At 33.1% G+C, this 20,433-nt stretch overlaps 2 protein-coding genes across 8 annotated transcripts in view; one reads left to right on the top strand and one right to left on the bottom strand.

The window, feature by feature from the left end:
• The window catches only part of CTNNA3 (catenin alpha 3), a 1,864,976-nt gene that overhangs the window by 616,063 nt on the left and 1,228,480 nt on the right, over window positions 1-20,433 (top strand). The gene's annotated exons all lie outside the window — the stretch shown is intronic.
• The window catches only part of LRRTM3 (leucine rich repeat transmembrane neuronal 3), a 202,599-nt gene continuing 198,969 nt past the window's right edge, over window positions 16,804-20,433 (bottom strand). Inside the window, exon 2 of the mRNA XM_081568956.1 lies at window positions 16,804-17,169. Within this exon, the coding sequence (XP_081425082.1) occupies window positions 16,963-17,169 (207 nt within the window). The 3' untranslated portion in view covers window positions 16,804-16,962. The remainder of the gene's footprint in view (window positions 17,170-20,433) is intronic.

The raw sequence follows: 20,433 nt of genomic DNA on the forward strand, positions 1-20,433 counted from the left end.
AATAATGGGGCACTAGGGCTTTCAACTAAAGATGGCATTTGATGCCAAGTGAGAATTATTATATTTTAAATTTGTCTTTATTGCATGCTTCATAAATCTGGTAGCTGGGCTAGTGTTTAACTGTATAAATACACATTAAATGTTATTACATGTGAATGAATTAATATATTTTGTTGATGAAATATTAACATTTTTCCTTTATATGAATTTTTATGATCTATGACTGAAGTTAACCATGATTAATTTTTGGGAAAATGTGAAAACTGCATTCATTTTAAATCTCAATTTGGGAGATTTTGTTCATATTTATTTCGTAGTTTATTACCATGATACCTAAAACCTGCATTTTAAGTTTCAGAATTTAACTAACATACTAACCCCAATTCTCTGAATATAAGTGGAAGAAGACACCTAACTAGGATCATGAAATCATGCTGAAGATATTTTCATATGGGTAAACTTGGTTGTAACTGAAAAAATATTCTCTTTTTGATCTGGGACTGGGATTGGAGGAGTAGATGGGCAGCTCAGAAGGAGTAGTTTAGGATATAAAGGAAGTGAAAGAAGGAACGTTTGGAATGTAGTTATCATGGTTTATGGTCTACAAGCTATATCTAGGTTAACTTTAAAGTAAAATTTAATATTATTAGTAGCAAATAGTTAAGGGCCCTTAATGATAACCTATAGACTTTTGGCTTACGCTAATACTTTTTAAAAATTCTTGAGAACTTCATTTTAAAACCTCATTAACTCTTTTGATAATATACTTTGTTAGTGTGTTTAATCCAGCACTTGAGAATATGTTTCAAATGGTGGAAAACATACTGAAATGTATGTCTTACTTTGCTTGCTGCTGCTGCTGCTGCTAAGTCACTTCAGTCGTGTCCAACTCTGTGCGACCCCATAGACAGCAGCCCACCAGGCTCCACTGTCCCTGGGATTCTCCAGGCAAGAATACTGGAGTGGGTTGCCATTTCCTCCTCCTGGATATTCTTGACCCAAGGATCGAACCAGGGTCTCCTGCATTACAAGGAGATTCTTTAACTCTGAGGCACCAGGGGAGCTCATAAGGGAGATGCAAATTGAGGAATTGGAAATCTGAATATGATGAGATAGTGGAAACTGAGCATGATGCTACAAAGAAATAAACAAGTATACAAAAATTTAGATTATACCACTGTCACAGTACTTTGGACACCTGATGCAAAGAGTTGACTCATTGGAAGAAACTCTGATGTTGGGAAAGTTTGAGGGGAAGAGGAGAAAGGTGCAGCAGAGGATGAGATGGATAGAATCACTGACTCAATGGCATGAGTTTGAGCAAACTCTGGGAGATAACGAAGGACAGGGAAGGCTGATGTGCTTCAGTTCATATTTGAACTGCAAGGAGGGGGGTGCAAAGAGACAGACACAACTTAGCTACCGAACAACTGTCACAATAAGAATAAAAAATACATTTAGAATAGCAATTCTATTGTATTTCCTTATACTTTTTGCCCCCCCCAAGTAATATGAGACTGCTTATAACAAAAGACATATGAAATAAAACAAAATAGGATTACAGAGAGGAAATAAACAATACAAAAAAAAAGACAAAAGCCAGGACACTCAACGGGATGGTTAACCTGTTACCCTGTTATCAGGTCTAACCTAGCTAGCTGTGGGTTCCTGAGCTGACATGTAAAAATAGGAAATGTTACAGGGCTCTGGCATTCATTGAGGACAAAATACAACCATATCTCACAGAGAGTTTTTCATTGACCTAACTCAGATAAATTTTTCACATGTTCTTTTAAAAATTATGTTTTATAATGTGATGAATATTTCCCTTGTAAATAGTCCAAGTAAATGCAGAAGCATATTCCCCAAGGCTTTTCTTATAGGGACCTTAGTATATGTCGAGGGCAGAGTCTAATGTATATGCAGCATATTATGTATGCAGCAAGATGGAAAACTTGTTGCAAGTCTAGAAAAGATAAAATTGATTTCAGGGTTAGAGGAGAAAAGTTCAAGGGAAATGTTTCTCTCTGTTCTAAAAATAATTGAAAAATGGTATGCAGCAAGCCTTTTTGTCTTGATTCTTAAGACCAAGAATTCCTTCTCTCTGAAGTATAAATCTGCCTCTATTATCTTTCTTTATCTGCTCTGTTTCCCTCTACCCAGAAAGAAAACAAGGTAAACGACCAAATAAGTCCGAGGGCTAACAAGATTCACTCCACAGTGATTATGTAAATGTATTCTGCATTTACTTAAAATTCAGATTTCAGTCTTCAGTTGCATAAATTTGAAAGAAAAGAAAGTGTTAAGTCATTCAGTCATGTCCGACTCTTGGCGACCCCATGAACCATAGCCCACCAAGCTCCTCCGCCCGTGGGATTCTCCAGGCGAGAATACTGGAGCAGTTTGCCACTTCCTTCTCCAGGGAATCTTCCTAACCTAGGGATCGAAATTGGGTCTCCTGTATTTCAGGCAAATTCTTTACTGACTGAGCCACTAAGATCAATTCTACCAGAGGAAAAGGCAAAAAATGAAAAAAAAAAAGAAAAGGGAACCAAGTCATTTAAAATATTTTAATTACATCACAAGTCAAAGGAAGCTATGGAAAACCTGAGAAAGACAAAATTTTTATAGAAGCTTATGATCTTAGATCAGGTATGAAATAGGACAATTATAAAATATCTATACTATACCAAAAAAGTGGAAAATGTAAGTATATTATCATAATTACCAGTTATAAATAAATAAGTTCATTATTTCCATTGAAAGAACAAACTGACAAACAACATCTATTCAATGTGTGAATGATTCAGTTAATAGCTTTTCATGCCTCATTTCTGACACTTTGGGAGAGATAAAAATATTGAAGTGGTTGAAATACACTACGCTGGAGTGACTTGCACATAATTTATTATTAACTGTTACTCTTATTTCTAAAAAAAGTTTTAATTTTTTTCCCCAGAATGAAATAGCTTAAATGCTAGATGCCGCAGGGTTCGTTTTGGTAAAAATGTTACCATCTGGTAATTTCATAACCAGTAACAGTTGAATGATTCCCAGGTAGCTCAGTGGTAAAGAATCTGCCTGCCAGTTCAGGAGATGTAGGTTTGATCCCCTAGAGAAGGAAATGCAACCCACTCCAGTACTCTTGCCAAGAAAATCCCATAGACAGAGGAACCTGGGGGGCTACAGTCCATGGGGTCACAAAGAGTCAGACATGATTGAGCGACTGAGTATGTAATGCAGGTGAATAGTGGTGGATACTTTTCATATGTTAAAATTTTATACTGGTATTCCTGAGGAGAATGATGTTTTCTCTGGAATACCATGACTCTAGGGAGAAGTGGGAATGTCCTGTAGTGAATTTCTTTTTATCCTATTGTCCATTATAGTACCATGTATAAATACACTCCAGTGGGTGACTTTGTATCACAGATGATTTGACAGAAATAATTTATATATATATTTAGCAATTCCCATTTGCAAACTTCTGGATCTTTCATAAATACACATATATAGTCACATAAAGCCAAGTTATTGGTTATTCAAGGGATTTGTGGAAGTCCTAAAATGCAACCATGAGAAAAGAGTTGCTTTTATGAAAAATGTCAAAAGATCTTTTTAGAAGGGAAGTTTGAGCATTATACAAATTTTTTAAGCTCTGGGATATTCAATTTATGGAAAAAAGGACTTTGGAAACTAGGTTTGGTTGTCAGATCTGGAACTTAGTTAAATATAATCTTATTTATACTTTTTGGTGCTCTAATAAAACTGCATATTATTGTATAATTGGACAATTTATGTTGCAAGATAAATTAATATAAACTTTCCTCTTCAAGTCTTGTCACCCTTGCTCACTATGTAAGCACACATGTATATATCATGTATCACTCAAAGAAGAGGTGGAGAAAAGGAAAGAAGAAAGCATACATAGACATGGAAAAGAAGACTTACAAATATTAATCATTCTGTGATTTATTTAGGGCCCCGAAACTAATTGTCCCTTTTTTAATTTTCTATGAAAGTTACTTATGGTATGTCCTAATGGAATGGATAAAGTGAATACTATTTTATTCATGGAATTCAAAGGCATGATAAATTATTTTGGTCAAGTATTACTTAGAATTACATCTTAAATCCCTTATTTAATTTTTGTTTATTTCTGCTCTTTTACTTATTTTCTTTGGATTTCTATTTAGTAAACATTTTCAAACTGGAATTTTTTAAGAAAATGTGTTTATAGCAAATTTAGTATGCATTGGGAAATTTAACAGCAATAATAAAATGTAGCCTGTTTTCTAGTCATCACTAGCTGAAAACATTTAATTATGCAAGTGTTTTAGTCCATAAATTGTCACAAGTCCTTTTGGAATTAGATGGGGTACAAGCCTGAAAAGGAGTGGTAGAAATCATCGAAGCCTTTTATTTTAGCTAGCATTATGAACTATGAACATGGAATTTCCAAATAGCCGATGGAGATCTAATAGTGTTTCTCAGAGCCTCTCTGGAGACTGTCCAATTATTTGCTATCACCATTCCATCCTGCCCTTATTGCACTCAGGAATGTAAATGTCAGTATTTCACACTAATTGTAACAGGGCTTCATGAAATGAAAAGCAAATTAATTTTCTTTGTAAACTAACTGGAGTTTCCCAGACTAGATATTGCTGCTTCTTAATAGGACTTAAGGACAGTCACAAAACTTCAGAAACCTCAATGCTGCTGTAATTATATATTCATTAAAAAATTATACAAAATTTTTAAAAGTGGGAAAAACTATACACCCTGCATATGTAACATTTCAAAAATACTCAAAACACTCACACTAGGAATACTTTAGGTGTTTAATAGAAAGGGTTCCAGTCTAATAAACTTAGTTTTATGGGCTCATTTACTACAATAAAGCATGGGCCATGCTATAGATAACTATCTAAAAATTTATATGTAATTTATTTTAGAAAAAGATTATTTGAATGTAATACACATTTCACGTCCATAGTTTGGATTGTCATGATTACCCTTGTCATATTACACTTCATAATCCACAAGAATGTTTTAGGGGACCACTAAGACACAAGTTCTTTGGCATTCATTAAAATAGCATTCTTCAAGATCAATTCTCTTCATATTAATATCAATATATTCTGGAATTCTAATATTAAAAAATATATATATTTAAAAGTGGGAAAATCACAAAACTATGCCTTGAACTAGATACTGAATTTGCTTCAACTATTTTGGTTCAGCTTAATGCAAGGTGCATTCTTAAGAATTTAATAAGAAATTGCCTTAAACACCAAACAAACAATGAAATCCTTTGGGAGTAATGGTAGTCTCATCAAGAGAGGAATTTGTTAAAGGAAAAACATTTTAAAAAGTGAAAAGTTAATGATACTGAACACCTACCAGAACAACTGTGCTTATTACCGTATCAGAAGAACTGACCACTTTACTGATATTTCTCGCTTTCTAAAATAATTGTTTGATAGAATAGAATACAAAAGACCCTACATATATCCTAAATTTCATTTACTTCAATATCAGTCATGTCATAACTAGTAAGTGGTAAAAATTTGAATTGCACAAGCATTACAACTCTTCTACATTTTTTCACATATTTCTGAGGTCAGAACTGCAATATAGGCTTTCATTCACACACACACACACACACACACACACACACACACACACACACACACACACACACACACAGGATTTTCATGGGACATGTTATAAACAAAGCATCTAACAATCCATTACATTTATTTATTATTTAACAAAATTCATGTATCCTGAACTTACCATGGAATGGCTAAATTGAATATTCATGATTTGAGGGTTAAATTTAGAAGATTGTGGAAGGGGAAATTTTTTAAAAATCTTCTTTAGTATTTATATGTGGAAAGAAACTGAGTAGCTAACTATTGGAGGAAAATACTAGATGACTTTCACTTTATCACCTTCTTAGTCCTTGGCATGTTATAGTAAAAGCTGAATATATTAATACTTATTTGATTGAATTGGATTAAAAACACCAAGATAATTGTGGGTATAATATAAAAGATAATCCTATACAAATAAAAGTACTTTGAATGAAAATTGTACCTGTGAATGAAAGTGTATAACTATCAAGTGGACACAGAGATACCTGCAAGTTAATAGTTCAAATGACAAGCAAAGTTTGATGGAAAGAGTTTTCTCAGCCTCATTTGTGCTTTAAAAGATAACAGCTTTATTAATTGTCTGTACTTTAAAGGCAGAAATAATTCAGCCTATTTTGTCAAATTTTGATATGTTTGTGAAATAGTTTACTATAGTAAAAATAATATTGAGTAAATGTGAGTTCTAGTAGTGGGTCTCTTTTCTTTTCCCAAAATGATATTGATCATGGCCTTTAATCATGTTATACTTTAGTTTCTTTATTTGCAAAATGTAGCAATCAAAAATAAAAATTGTGTTTACTTTTTGGAATAAAAATTATGGCTAGTATTCACCAGTTTTAACATAAAGACTGAAAAGATTTTACAAAGAAAGTAAATTAACTTGTAGGCCATTTTTTTCCACCTGATGCCAAACAATAATTTGAGGATGTTATAATTATTAGTTTCTAAGAAATTATTTGATTTAATTCACAAAGTTGTTTTAAATGAATAAAGTTGGCTGAATCAGTTTTCAAAATGCTTTATGAACATTTTACTGAAACAGACATAACATTTTCCACAAAGAATTAATATAATTAACCTCTTCCTCACCCCAAGGAATTATAAAACACAATGGATAAATTGCAGTATAAAGAGAAATAGAGTTGAGGAAAAGCTGAAAAATATTTATGTCCATGTAGAAAGGCCCAAAGTTTGCTGTGGCCAGAGCAAAATCTGGGTCTGAACTGAAAGGCAATCAGGAAAAAACTGAGCTTTCTTCTTCTATGCCCATTTCTATGCCAGAGAAGCACAACTCTAACATTACTATTGGGATAACAAACCTACATAAATAAAAACATCATGTTCTTTCTTCACTTCCCTCGTTTTTTTTCATTTTACCCAGCTGAATACTGTTAGTCTTATAGTCTTTAGTTCTCACTTTTGCCCAGAATCATCATCAACAACTCTTTACTTTGATTTCATCTGCTCATCATTGTGTGCAATGGCAGATACTCGATTTAGCTTGGATTTTTTTTTTTTTTTCTTATGTGAATGTCCTTTATGGCTCAATCTATAAACTCCTTGAGAATAGGAACTGTATCATGTACTTTGTATCTCTCTCAAAGATTCCTGCTTTCCCATAGGCATATATTAGGTGCCTAGATAATATGGATAAATGGATAATAAACACATCCATTATATTGGTGACTTCAGTTATAGCCTTAAGTGAATAGACTTTAAGTGTTTCACTTATGAAGCCAACTTTAAATGGGCAGTTAGTAGGGGTCAGTTTGTCTGTATATCTATCATTTGAATTTGAATTCCTGTTCTGCAGTTTAGTAGAAGTATGTTACATAATCACTTTGAGCATCATTTTCCTTATCTTTTTAAGGGCTAGCAACAGTATTTACTTCTACAGTTATTGTTTAATCATAGTTGAAGAAGGAAATGGCAACCCACTCCAGTGTTCTTGCCTGGGAAATCTTATGGACAGAGGAGCCTGGTGGGCTACAATCCATGAGGTTGCAAAACAGGCATGGCTTAGCAACTAAACGATTAACCATATTAATGAGTATTAGATGACTTAATTCAACTAAAATGTTTAGAAAAGCAAACATTCATTAAGTGTTTGTTGTTGTTTTTTATTTGCTAGGTCATGTCTGACTCTTTGTGACCCCAGGCTCATCTGTCCATGGGATTTTCCAGGCAAGAATACTTGTGTGGGTTGCCAGTTCCATCTCCAGGGGATCTTCCCAACCCAATCCGCATTGCAGGCGGATTCTTTACCACTAAGCCACCTCAGAAGCTCTCATTGTTAATTATTATCATTTTGTCTTAAGTGCTTAGTATTAAATCATTGTTTCTGGAAATTATATAGAACTTCCTTCTGGTGGAAATTATAGAGCATGGTCAATTGTCTGTCCTCAGAAAGTGAAAGTACATGACAGTAAGACCATGTCATCATTATAGAGAATTATATTTATAGTCTCGGTAGCTTGAAGGCATACACTTACCTGAAATCTATATTTGATTATTAAGTTTAAAGAAGTGACCCAAACCACAAGTTTATTTTTGTTACTTAAAGTGCTTATCTGTTAGAAGACTCTTCTTCCTATCCCTTTATAATACAGAGGAGCCTTGATGGCTATAGTCCATGGGGTTGCAAAGAGTCAGACATGAATGAGAGACTTTCACTTACGGTAGTACCAAGCTGTCACATTGTGTTCACACATTTTCATCACATAATTGGAATCAAAGGCAAGGAAAACATTATTAAGGGCTACTACCCTGACCTTATGTTATTCTTCCAGAAAATGATGAAGTATGACAAAGGTTCATTGTGAAATAGCCATGACTGAAATCCAACATTGGTCCAAGAAACTCAAGTTTGAAGTTTGTTAAAGAGGAACTGGCAAAGACTTGTGAGGAATGTTCAGTATACTAAACTTAAGATTTAATCAAATCCAAACGTGAAAAATTGTTGACCTCACAAAGATCTCAACTTTTTCTCCAGATGGCTAGAGTTCAGAGACATTCAGTGTCTCTCCCATGATCTCTTTTACATAACTATAGTCAGACTAGAGCTAGGTCTCTAGCTTGGTCTCTAGGGTCTTGTCTCAGGGCAATAATTTCCTTCTTTTATAAATGAATGTAAAATAAGACCTATAGATAATGAATATTACAAGTGTCTTCATCAACAAAAGCTAGAGAGGACTTTGAAACATATTTCCAGCTCTACTGTGGTGGACATGCTATTCTAATTATTGCTTAATAGCGGAGTAAAATGATAGGGTTGATGCAATCTTTCACCACATTTTCATCAGACTGTTTGGGGCATTGTATTTATGGATCTGTAACTGAAAGCAACTGTATCATTGATGTAAAACAGTAAGAACAGATGAAGGATATTTAAAACAATTCATTTCTCAGCATCAGAATTTGACTTGACTAGGTATATATGAATTTATGTAATTACTTACAGTTGAAAGCAACAGTTTGAGGCTTTTATTTGGGGTATTTCAAAATTGATCTTGAAAAGAGCATTTGGTATTTAGTGTGAATCTTTTATTCTGATTTTCAATTTCTCTCTGGAGAAGTAATGGTGATAGTTTCAAAGTATTTTTTATCCTTAGTATTCTCTCTTCTGGTAGAACTAATTCTATCTATTTGATACATATTGCTATCACAAATATGTTTGCTTTCATGTACCTAATATCCATATTGGTTTTTACATATTGACATTTGATGGCATAAATGTTGTTGTAAATTTTAATTACTAGTCTTAATTTTTAGAACTAACTGGAAGGTATCTAATGAGAATGAATCACATTTCTTTTACTTACCTCTCAATATGTGTAATGTTTTTGTCCTCTTCATTGTACTTTATCATATCTTCAACCCAGAAACAAGGAACATCATTATTTTCTCAAATCAGAATTACTTTAGATGTTTCAGATGTAATTTCTGTATGCCAGGATGAACAGATATAATAGTATTAGATTCAAGATGCTTGAGCTTCTTTCTTAGCTGTATTTATTAATCGTTTTAAATTTAAGCATAGTCTTATCACAATTGTAGTAGTGGCAATTTTTAGTAGAACTGTGACTTATAAGAGTATTTTACTGGCTCTTGAATCCCATATGGACTATAAAAGAAAAAAAAATTTTTTTACATGGCTGCTACGTGTTCAGGTAGTGTGAGAAAATAAAACGATAATGCATCTTCCCAATTATATAACCTTGGCCTTGTACAAGTTCAGGGAGAAACAGAAGAGATTGTTAGTCCAGTGGTTTAATAAAAAGCTCCTAGAGACATTAATGGAATCAAGACTCTATTTAATAATTGTTTGTTAATAGCTGAAGCTGAGGAAGTTTTATTTGAAGATGTGAGTTTAAAAATAAATATAAAAGTTTTATTTGGCCACCTGTATGCAATGATGAAAACATTTGTATTACCTTCACCAGGAAAATTATATTCGTTTTTAGTTTAAATTATGTATTCTGTTCTCAGTAACAGGACAAGCAAAATCTACATTGTTATAAAGGTAATCTTCCTGTCTCCTTTATGTAATGTGCTCCCAGATTCCATATCATCTGTGTAAGTAATGATGCTTCTACAAAAAATATCCCTACATAAACTTACCACAGGGAATATTCTGCAACCCATGCCGTGCAATTGCCAATTGACCTTTGTAACTGTAGATGATTGGTCTTTTTTTGACATTGTCATTTCACTGGGTACTTTACTGACTGTTCATCTATACAAGTTTTGCTTCATTTGCCAACATTCCCTCCATCTTTGACTAGTTGAAGTTTGTATTATGATTATCTACTGATCATATTTTTGTTACAAGTTTATAATATAGCTAGGGAGATTGGAAATGAAAATACAATATGAGTATTTAGGAGTATATATTTTTTGAGGAACTTCTTTCAAATGTTTATCCTTTTTAGGAAACAGTGTATAAAACTTCAAGAAAATAATGGATATTTCTTTCCATTAAGTTGCAGACTTGGGGTACTGAAGGAAATCTCTACACAGTGTGAAACAGCTTATGCAATTTTTTCTGTTTAGGAATAGAAAAGCATGTTCTTTTCCTCTTGTTTCCACACCCCTTATTAAAATATATGAGCATAATTATATCGATTATAGTCTTTTTTAACATTTGAAAATGTGCTATTGGGTAGTAGGAGCACATCCTTAGAGTAAAGGGAACTGGATTTGAATCTCCAACTCTACTGTATAAGCCTTGGCAAATTATTCAACTACAATGATTCTTAGTTTTCTTTTTTTAAAAAATAGTGGTTGTATCTATTTCCTAAGATAGTTTGAGAATGATATGAGGACAACACAATGCCTATTACATCGTAAATTAAGTCTTTCCTCTCTCCTCAACTCCAGTTTTTCAACTGTTAGATTATTATCCATGAAAGTAAATAATTTAAGTGAATAACCCAACTAGTTTAGGATGGTTTTCAGATATTTCTGTTGACAGAGCTAGTGGGGAACAAAAATCTGTAAATAACACAGTTTGTCAGGAAACAATCTGACCGTTTTGTGTATAGCTGTCCTTTGTTGTACATTCTTCTAATCAAGAAAATGTTCAGCAGGCTTAGCAAACTAGATTCACATTGGAATAGGAAACTACAAGGATAATTTTAGACTAGAATAAAAAGTAACTGAATGGTTTAGTAAAAGTAAGTTCATCTGAATAATGTTTTGCAAAATTTAGCATGCCTCAGAGATTAACTCCAGAGATTCTGATTGAGTAAATCTAGTATGGATCCAGGGGATTTGGGCTCATTTTGATCTCTTAACAGTAACTTTGAGGCTATGTTTAAACTAATGACTAGAAAGCAAGTTTAAATTAACAAATAGAAAAAAATATATAGCTGTCACCTTTACCCATTCATATTATTTTAATACTGTTTTTCATATTGTTGTTTTAATCGCTCAGTTGTGTCCAACCATTTGTGGCCCCATGGACTGCAGCCCGCCAGGCTCTTCTGTACATGGGATTTTCCCAGGCAAGAATACTGGAGTGGGTTGCCATTTCTTTCTCCAGGGGATCTTCCTGACCTGCATCTCCTGCATTCGTAGGCAAGTTCTTTACCAATGAGCCACCAGGGAAAATTGTTTTTCATCTTAGTCCAGACAAATAAACTCAACAAATGAAAATAGCTGAAAATAATCACTCTTCAGTGTCTATAGACCTGCTCAAAACTAGAGATAGTCCTTTATTTTATTCAGTCTGAGTGAAAGACTGCATCATAGAACCTTTAAGGCCATGCAGTACAAGTGTGCAACATAATTCACACAAGATATATGGAATCAATTTACAAGAATTGAGTTACTGAGTGGTGTTTCAGATTAGAAAGCAAGAATGATTTACTTCAAGGATCCTTTTTCACATAGTCATTTGATGTATTTGAATTATTATTTGATTTATACAAAATAAAATTTCACTTAGTTTGTTAGGAAGACAGATACCATATAAAACAAAGTGTATAAATATTTGGGAGAGACGAGGAAGAAATTCAAGAGTTCTCTAAGTCCTAGATGATTGAGGCACTCTGTTGCTTTAAGATCAGTCCTTATTAGAAAGGTAAATAATCAACAGTGGACTTTTTCAGACATTGATTTTACCCTAACTTAAAAATGTTACATAGAAGCAGCCTCCTATCTCATAGTAAAATCATAATGCAAGTCATGAGAGATCTTTACAAATAACACATCACCATTCGATATATATATTTTTTGATTTTTCAAATGTTTCTTCCCTATTACAGTTGATAGTAAAATGAAAGGCTTCCCAGATGTCACTAGTGGTAAAGAATCTGCCTGCCAGTGCAGGAGACATAAGAGACTCAGGTTCCATCCCTGGGTTGGGAAGATCCCCTGGAGGAGGAAATGGCAACCCACTCCTGTATCTGTGCCTGGAGAATCCCATGGACAGAGGAGCCTGGCAGGCTATGGTCCATGGGGTCACAAGGAGTCAGAAACAACTGAAGCAATTTAGCACAGTAAAATGCAGAGTTTTGAAAGCCTGGATCCCCTGCCCTTGGTACCTCTCTAGTTAGGGACAGCTGTGGTGAGTTGAAGGTAAAAAAGCTGTTGGAGGCTCTTACTTACTGCAAGACCAACTGTTCTGGATTTCTTATTCTATAATCCACCCATCTGGACCTTGGGACTTTTTATGTATTATGAGATTATTATACTTTTACCCAGAGTGATAAATTGTTAAGAGCTATACCAATGTAAGATGTTATTGTATCTACTTTAGAGATTTCTCGTCTTCTTTCCTGAGGTTGAATATCTGCTGGTCCTGTTACATCAGATTTTCTTTTTTCCAGCTTACAAATCATTCACATCAGGTACCTGCTTTCATGCTTTCTGTTTCTTTACTTATTTTTAATGTTTAGTATGAGAGATGATATCTGTCTTCCAGTGAGGAACAGAGAAAAACAAATATATATTTTTAATGTCATATACAGTGATTTTATTTTAGAAAATATTTTTGCAAAAAAGATTTTGCTATTTCTAAGCAGTTTGTGGAGTCATGCTGATCTGATTTCAAGTCAGGATTATGCTGTTTCTCTTGAATGTTAAATTTGGGCAAGTTTTCTTTTCTTCTAAAAATATAATTTTATATTAAAATATGTCTGATTTTATGGTTTTAGAAATTGGGATAGAGATAAAAATGAATTGATTAAGAATATTAATTACTTAATGTGTGTTTTATCATTTGTACGACAGTTTGGATGAATTGCTTTTCATTTTTGTTGGAAGGAGAATAGAGAAAATTATTCTCTATTCTCTCTAGGTATAAGAATTCATGGTTCAATAATTAGTTTTTGCTGAAACAAAAAAAGGAACAACGAAAATTATAAAGGTTTTCCCAATTGTCTCTGAATTGAACGTGTGTTTAATTGAACATGTGCTAAACGTATATTCAACCTTACACTCTGAATCTGTCTTATAACTATACACAATCTCAATTTTGATCTTTGTCTTTTATCTTGTGCTTCTCAATTTTATTCTGTACCTTGGGGCCTGTATACATCCAATTCCAAGAAGCAACAATTGTACACATTTACAAACGATATGATTTGTTAAGAAACTGATGACTTGTTATACTTTCTGAATAGAGTTTTAATTTGAGAGCCCAGTGTAGCACACAGAAAGAGTCCATTTAGTTCATATGTTATACACATAGAGGAACTCATTTAAATTAGGGATGACTAAACAACAAATCAAACATTTTTCAAAATTCTATTTACTATCTGGAAATTCTCTGGCCCTGATTAGAGAGGGAAGGCTTTTAGATTAGTGGAAAGACTAATAAGGTCTGAATTTTGAGAGTAGGTCAATTCCATCAGTTATTAGCCCTATGTTCTTAGGCAAGTTTCATTAATCTTTGAGATTAATGTGTCTTCATAGATTGGTTATAAAGACAAAATGTGAAATGTGATTTGTAAACCTCAAAACACTGCATAAATTTGTTTACAGCCGTTGCTGTTACTGTAACCACACTGGGCTAAACTGCATGTTTCAACTCCAAATACAGAAGCATTTCAGTTGTTTAAATAAATGAATAGTAATTAGGGAGACATGGAGTGGTTAGAAAGAAGAAATGGGAGATTATTGAATCCTGAAAAAGATAAGTTAGAAATAAGATTTTAGACACAAATATATAAATTGCAAATGTAAATATTCCAGACACAATCTCCGTTAGGTTTTCATTTTCCCCCAGCGCCCACACCCCTGGGTATGGTAGAATAAAAATTAAGCCAACAAGTAACCCAGCACCTTTTTTTTTCCTGTTAGAGGTCCATTGGGTTTAATTTCAAATATGAGGAAAACGAAAATTCTAAGTTTACTTGGCTCTTACTGTATGTAGCTTATAGTAAGTCCTCAGATACACAGAGCTATGGTTCCAAGGTGTATGCTTCTATTTATAGTTGTTCTCTTTAGATGAACTTAAAATGCCTGAAAAAGAAAGTGGTTTGGTTCAGGAAATAAAGGGCATATATTTGTGAGGCTCCCTGGAAGCTTAAAATTTCTAAAAATGATTTGTCAGTTTGAAAATGTCTGGAAAGTTATATAAAGTGCTCATTTACACAAATTAAAAGATATTTGAATCTTTGCAAGGACAACTTCTAATGAAAAAAATTGCAAATGACGTTTTGGTTTACATAATAAATGAAATTTTGTATCTGATTTCAGATCCACACATAGTAGATTCATAATTAATCCTCTATAGATTTGCTAACTGCAAAGCAAAATCCCAGTGTAGAGGATTAAGAATATTCTGACAGTAATAAATTACAAGAAAATTAGAAATTGGAAAAAATAGAGATTAAAATTAAACTGAAAATTACAAAATTTTTTGAATAGCAAATAATTTATGCAAAATATATTACAAAATCTGGAATGCTAAGTAGTTGATACAAGTACTGTGACATTTAGTTTCATTTAAATTAGTAAGTTTGCTCTTCCAACATTTTTTTTTCTTCTGACTATATTTTCAACAAAAATTTGCTCTTCGTTATTTAAATTCATTCTTCTTGAAGCTGCTCTTAAATTTGCAATGATAAACCTGCATAAAACTACAATTCTGAATTTCTTTGGAAGAAATAAAAAATTAAATATTGACATCGATTTTCACAAATTATTTTCTTCATTATTTTTGACTGTCTTATCCCTATTAGATACATTCTCAACCTATTTTTGATGTCATAATTAAAAATGGCAACATAAAAAAGCACTTCTCGTAGTGTAACAGCAATTGAAACTTATATGTATCACAAAACACCGAAGAATGTATGAATACCATAGATAAAATGACAATATTTTTGAACAGTAACCTTTGTCAAGCAAACGACAGAAAGAAGTTGATTATTTCAGCCTCTGAAATGTCAAGTTTTCATAATTTGATTGAATTAGCTTTATAATACAATCAGATAATCAATATAGGATCCAGAGTGCTTTCAAATTACTCTGGGTTATTTTTCAGATAATTTGGAAGTGAACCTCATTATAAAATAGCGATATAAACAGTGTAGAATATTTTAAGGATGTTTACAGTCTACTTCATTGATAAAGTTCTTCACCATGGCTCTCGTTTATATTGAATGAGCTGTAAATATTTAGAGTTCTCCCCCAGGAGAAAATTGATGTAGCACGCAAAGTGAAAATTTTCATCCCTTTGAGATGATCCTAGAATGTAGCCTCACCATTCTAAAGGAGAAATTATTTTAAAAACCAGGCACATTTTGCACAGACTAATGGTTATTTTTAGGTAAACCACTTCAGGTTAATTAAGAGAAAAATTTCTACTGTTCAATTATTATGCTTTATCCTCCCACCTTGGCCTGAAATAATGAGATGTTAACAAGTTTTTCTTTGTCCCTGACAGCTGCACCTTTAAGTGTATCAAAGTCTGTTGCTGTGGTTACGGCCTTTGTTTCCAGTGATGTTTTGTCCATGCTCCCCCCCACACCCTTAACAATGGGTTACTCAAAAGAATGAAATAATGAGTCATTCATTCGGAAATATATTGTTAAAAATATCCCTCTTTATCATTACATTTCACTGCTTAGAAACTAGGCTGTAATTCAAGGCAACAGTTAAATCTGAGAAGTGTTAAAAAAAATCTTTGATTTTTTTTTCATTTATAAGAAAAACCTGTCTATGTAATTGAAGAACTTCTTACAAGTCTCAACAATTAAACCCTTTTTGGTTAATGTATTATTTCTGGAACAAGTAGATAAAATTCTACGCAGTAAGCATGATAAAAATCGTGCATGTTTTGTACAGCACAGAATTTTAGAGTCAAGGTTTCTGGGCACAAAAGCAGTAACAAAACAGTCCCTACAAAACTGAGTAACTCTGAATAACACAAGAAATAATATTTGTTAATTTAAAATTTTAGAAACTGAAATGTGTAAAGTTTGTAAAGTAAAATGTAATTAAATTATGGTACTGTACATACCAATTGTTTCTGTAATTGAAACTTTACAATATGAAAAATACATTAGCTCTGTACAGTTTTTACAGATAGGTAGGATGAATTTTGAGAAAAAAAGATTTTTTTCAGGGTCATACTCTTTTTAAGTCAAAAAAATACTGCACAACTTAGCTAATTACAAAGTGTAGACTTGAAACAATTCATGTCTTCTTTATTTCATGAATCAATCTTGGATTTTTGTTTATTTTAACAGGGGATTGTGTTGTTTTTAGAGTCCACAATGAACAAATCTTCCTCATTTTGTCCTTGAGGTTACAAAGTTTGGTGGCAACTCTTGGTTACCACTTAGCTCAATTAAGCCAGCGGCTGTTTATGGTCACTGATTCGGCCAGTTGTGATTGTGCTCAGGTCCAGCTCAGTCTCTAGGTGTGTTTCCATCGTATCTTCCTGTGCATTCGTTTCAAAAGACTTATGAGAGAGAAGTTCATGATGCACCCCACAGTAACTTATTGTGGGCTGGTCGTATGCCAGAAAAGTTGACACATTCATTGATAAAGGTATCTGGGGAAAAATGACATGAGAAAAGTCAGTTACAAAAAGACAAACAGTTTTGGGGGCAAGCTTTGGAGTCTGAAATGCTGATCTGACTAACCCCCACAGTGTCCCACTAATGTCCTTCAATCTCATACTAGCAAACACAATGCCACAGTTTTAAAGCCTGAAAAGAAGCTGCTTAGTTCTTCACTAGAACCTTCAGATAAATAGGGAACTAAGTGATTCTGAAAATGCTAAAAGCTTTCTTGGAAAAAAAAAAATGCTTTTCCTTCAGTGAGGTAAATTTGTGGTTTTAGAACTAGGAAAAATATTATTTGGTATTAGAATACAATTGAACATTGAAGTGGTTTTTAAACTTTGAGTTCTTAGTTGCTTAGTCATTTCCAAGTCTTTGTGACACTATGGACTATAGCCTGCCAGGCTCTTCTGTCCAGTGGAATTTTCCAGACAAGAATATTGGAGTGGGTTGCCATTTCCTTGTCCAGGGTATTTTCCTGACCCAGGGATTGAACTCATGTCTTCTATGTCTCTTTACCACTGTGCCACTTGGGAAGCCCATTATGCATAAAAAGCACCTCCCTCTTCTTCAGCTCCAACCTCTGCTTCCCTACATTTTTTTAAAATTCACTAGGTCTGGGGTGGGGCCTGGAATTTGCATTTCTTACAAGTTCACATATGACACTAGTGCTGTTAATCCACACATCACACTTTGAGAGCCGCTGCAGAAGAGAATTGTCTACGCAAGTCATTCTGGCTCTTTTTACTCAATAACTTCTTTTTTTTTTTTAACATTTTAAAGTGTTCATATAATGTGTTTACTGTAGCTTAATATTATTGCAAAAAGCTATAACATTTTAACATGTTATAAAATAAATAGTGGGGTTATCTTCATGATATCTTTTTTAAAAAGCATCTTTTCTGTACTCCCATATGTGCTCTTTTGGACAATAGCAGTGATAGTGCCTGACTGCCATGATTTTGGAAATAATCTTGTACTCCTGTGCCTGTGTCACAGCTCAGTAACTGTCGGTAAATAGTGACTATGTATCTCTGATCAGTAACTTCTTAATATTTATTTTGTCTTGAGGATTCTTTGATACTTTAACGTCTGTATCTTGATCCATATATCTAAAATCTAAAGTTTGGAGAACTCCCAGGAAGAATCTATGGCTCCTATTAAGGTCTAAAAGCAACAAAGGATGATGCTAGTTTGGAGGCATCAGTGATATATGTATATGTGTATATACATACATATATATATATATATATATATATATATATATATATATATACGTGGAAGGGACTCTTTTGCTGATTGCAGCTTAATGAAAGGAAGCAAGTTCTCAAAATATGAAGAAAAAACAAGAGTGACCACTGTGAGCATAAGGGAAACACATGTGGTACAGACAAAAGGCAGATTGAAATGTAATCAGATGTCAAAGTCTAGAGATTATTCCCATTTTTTCAATAAGATAAAAAAAAACAAGTTCTAAAAAGTAGGCAGTATTGAAGAATCTTCAGCTTTGATCTCTGTTTAATGTCCTAATTATTTATTCATATTGTTGAATTACCTTGGATAAAAACTTCCCCCATTCTTGTTTGGTGGTGGATAAAATATGTTTCTGTTAGAGTGTATCAGACTAAATTTGTTTCTAATCTCAGCTGAGATTGGAGCCCAAAGCTAAGAAAAATAGAAGGCCCACGTTTTATTCATTAACTCTTTGTTTACTTTCTTAGTCCTTTTCTCCATGCAAAAGAACCATTGTTGCCTCTTCTCTTTCCATCTGTACCCTTCTACCTTTATTTAGTTTTCCTTTAGCAAAAATTAGTTGATCTATCATTTGCTCGTTTTCTGTTAAATAAAAATACTCACTTTTTTTGAGATTATTACTTCTTTTTATTGTGAACATTTCAGTGTCTCAAATGTATAGAGCTCAGTCCTTGGAGACAGGAATGTAATCCTATACATAAAATTACATTCCTGAGAATCCTTCCTATTTATTAATATGTGGATTTTTAAAAAATCTGAAGCATGTTATCTGATGTGTGAATAAAAGATGCCATACACTTTAACGAATGATCAAAGTGATTGAAAGATTGTATAGAAAATAATAAGATGCTTCCAAAGATGCTCATTTAAAATAAGGAAGGACTCCTATTGTTACAGATGAAATAGCCCAGATAACTGAAATATACTATTATGTAAAAGTAATTGTGTAGCATGAATACATTTGAGTTACAGGAGATAATGAAAATAGAACTGTTATTGTATGTGTGAGTTTAACATTAGCCTCTGGGAAATCAATGCTCTGTAATGTGTTATGGGGCATATATCTGTAGGATTTTATATACTTGTTCTTATTTGTCATGGAAACTTATGCTTTATTATGCTATATCATTCCTGGCTTACTTGGAATTAACTCTACTGTGAATAATTCATAATTTCTATGATGATGATTTGTGAAAAATAACAAGCCATGATACGTTTATTCTGTGTGTGTGTGTACACACACGAGGTCCTGCTTGATTTAGTATCTAGAAGGTGCTGGTATCCAGAGTGCAAGTCTTAATTTGAATCATATCAGTTAAGTAATTAGCTCTCATTGTTTATTTTAAAATCCCACATATTTTCTTTAGAGAGTTTCTTATTTGGGGATATGTTTTATTTTAAAACTCCTAACTCCTTAGTTATACTTTCTAAATGTCAAGTCATATTTTTCACATTTTAATCTTTCTGAAATTGGGATGGTGCTTATCATCAGTGTGTATGTCTAACATGTATTTTCTTCTCTGAAACTGAAACTGATTCTTAAAGCTGGTGATATCTTAATATCAAGAAAATAACATATTCACTTGTATTAGTAAGTAGAATTTAACAACTAAACCTGTGAATATAACATCATAGTAGATTTTGCCAGGTTGACTTATTGGTTTTGAAAATCTAAGAGGATTAGTTTCATTCACATGTTTATTTATAAGGAACACGCACATATATTGACATACACATATATACAGCATGTAAGTATTGTACATAAATGAACATAATCTTGTGGCCAATTACTTATGATTTCAAAATTGTTTAAATCAGGTATGGAAATGCAAATTTTGATGATACTTTAGTTTTAGACAATTATTTCATATTTGTAATTATTGTATAAAATATAAATAGGTGTATACTACGCCTATTTGTTGTTGTTTAGTCAGTAAGTTGTGTCTGACTCTTGAAACCCTTGGACTGTAGCCCACCAGGCTCCTCTGGCAAGAATATTG

This window comes from Giraffa tippelskirchi, chromosome 2 (assembly GCF_054371585.1).
Source record: "Giraffa tippelskirchi isolate mGirTip1 chromosome 2, T2T-mGirTip1v1.2.pri, whole genome shotgun sequence".
Taxonomy (NCBI): domain Eukaryota; kingdom Metazoa; phylum Chordata; class Mammalia; order Artiodactyla; family Giraffidae; genus Giraffa; species Giraffa tippelskirchi.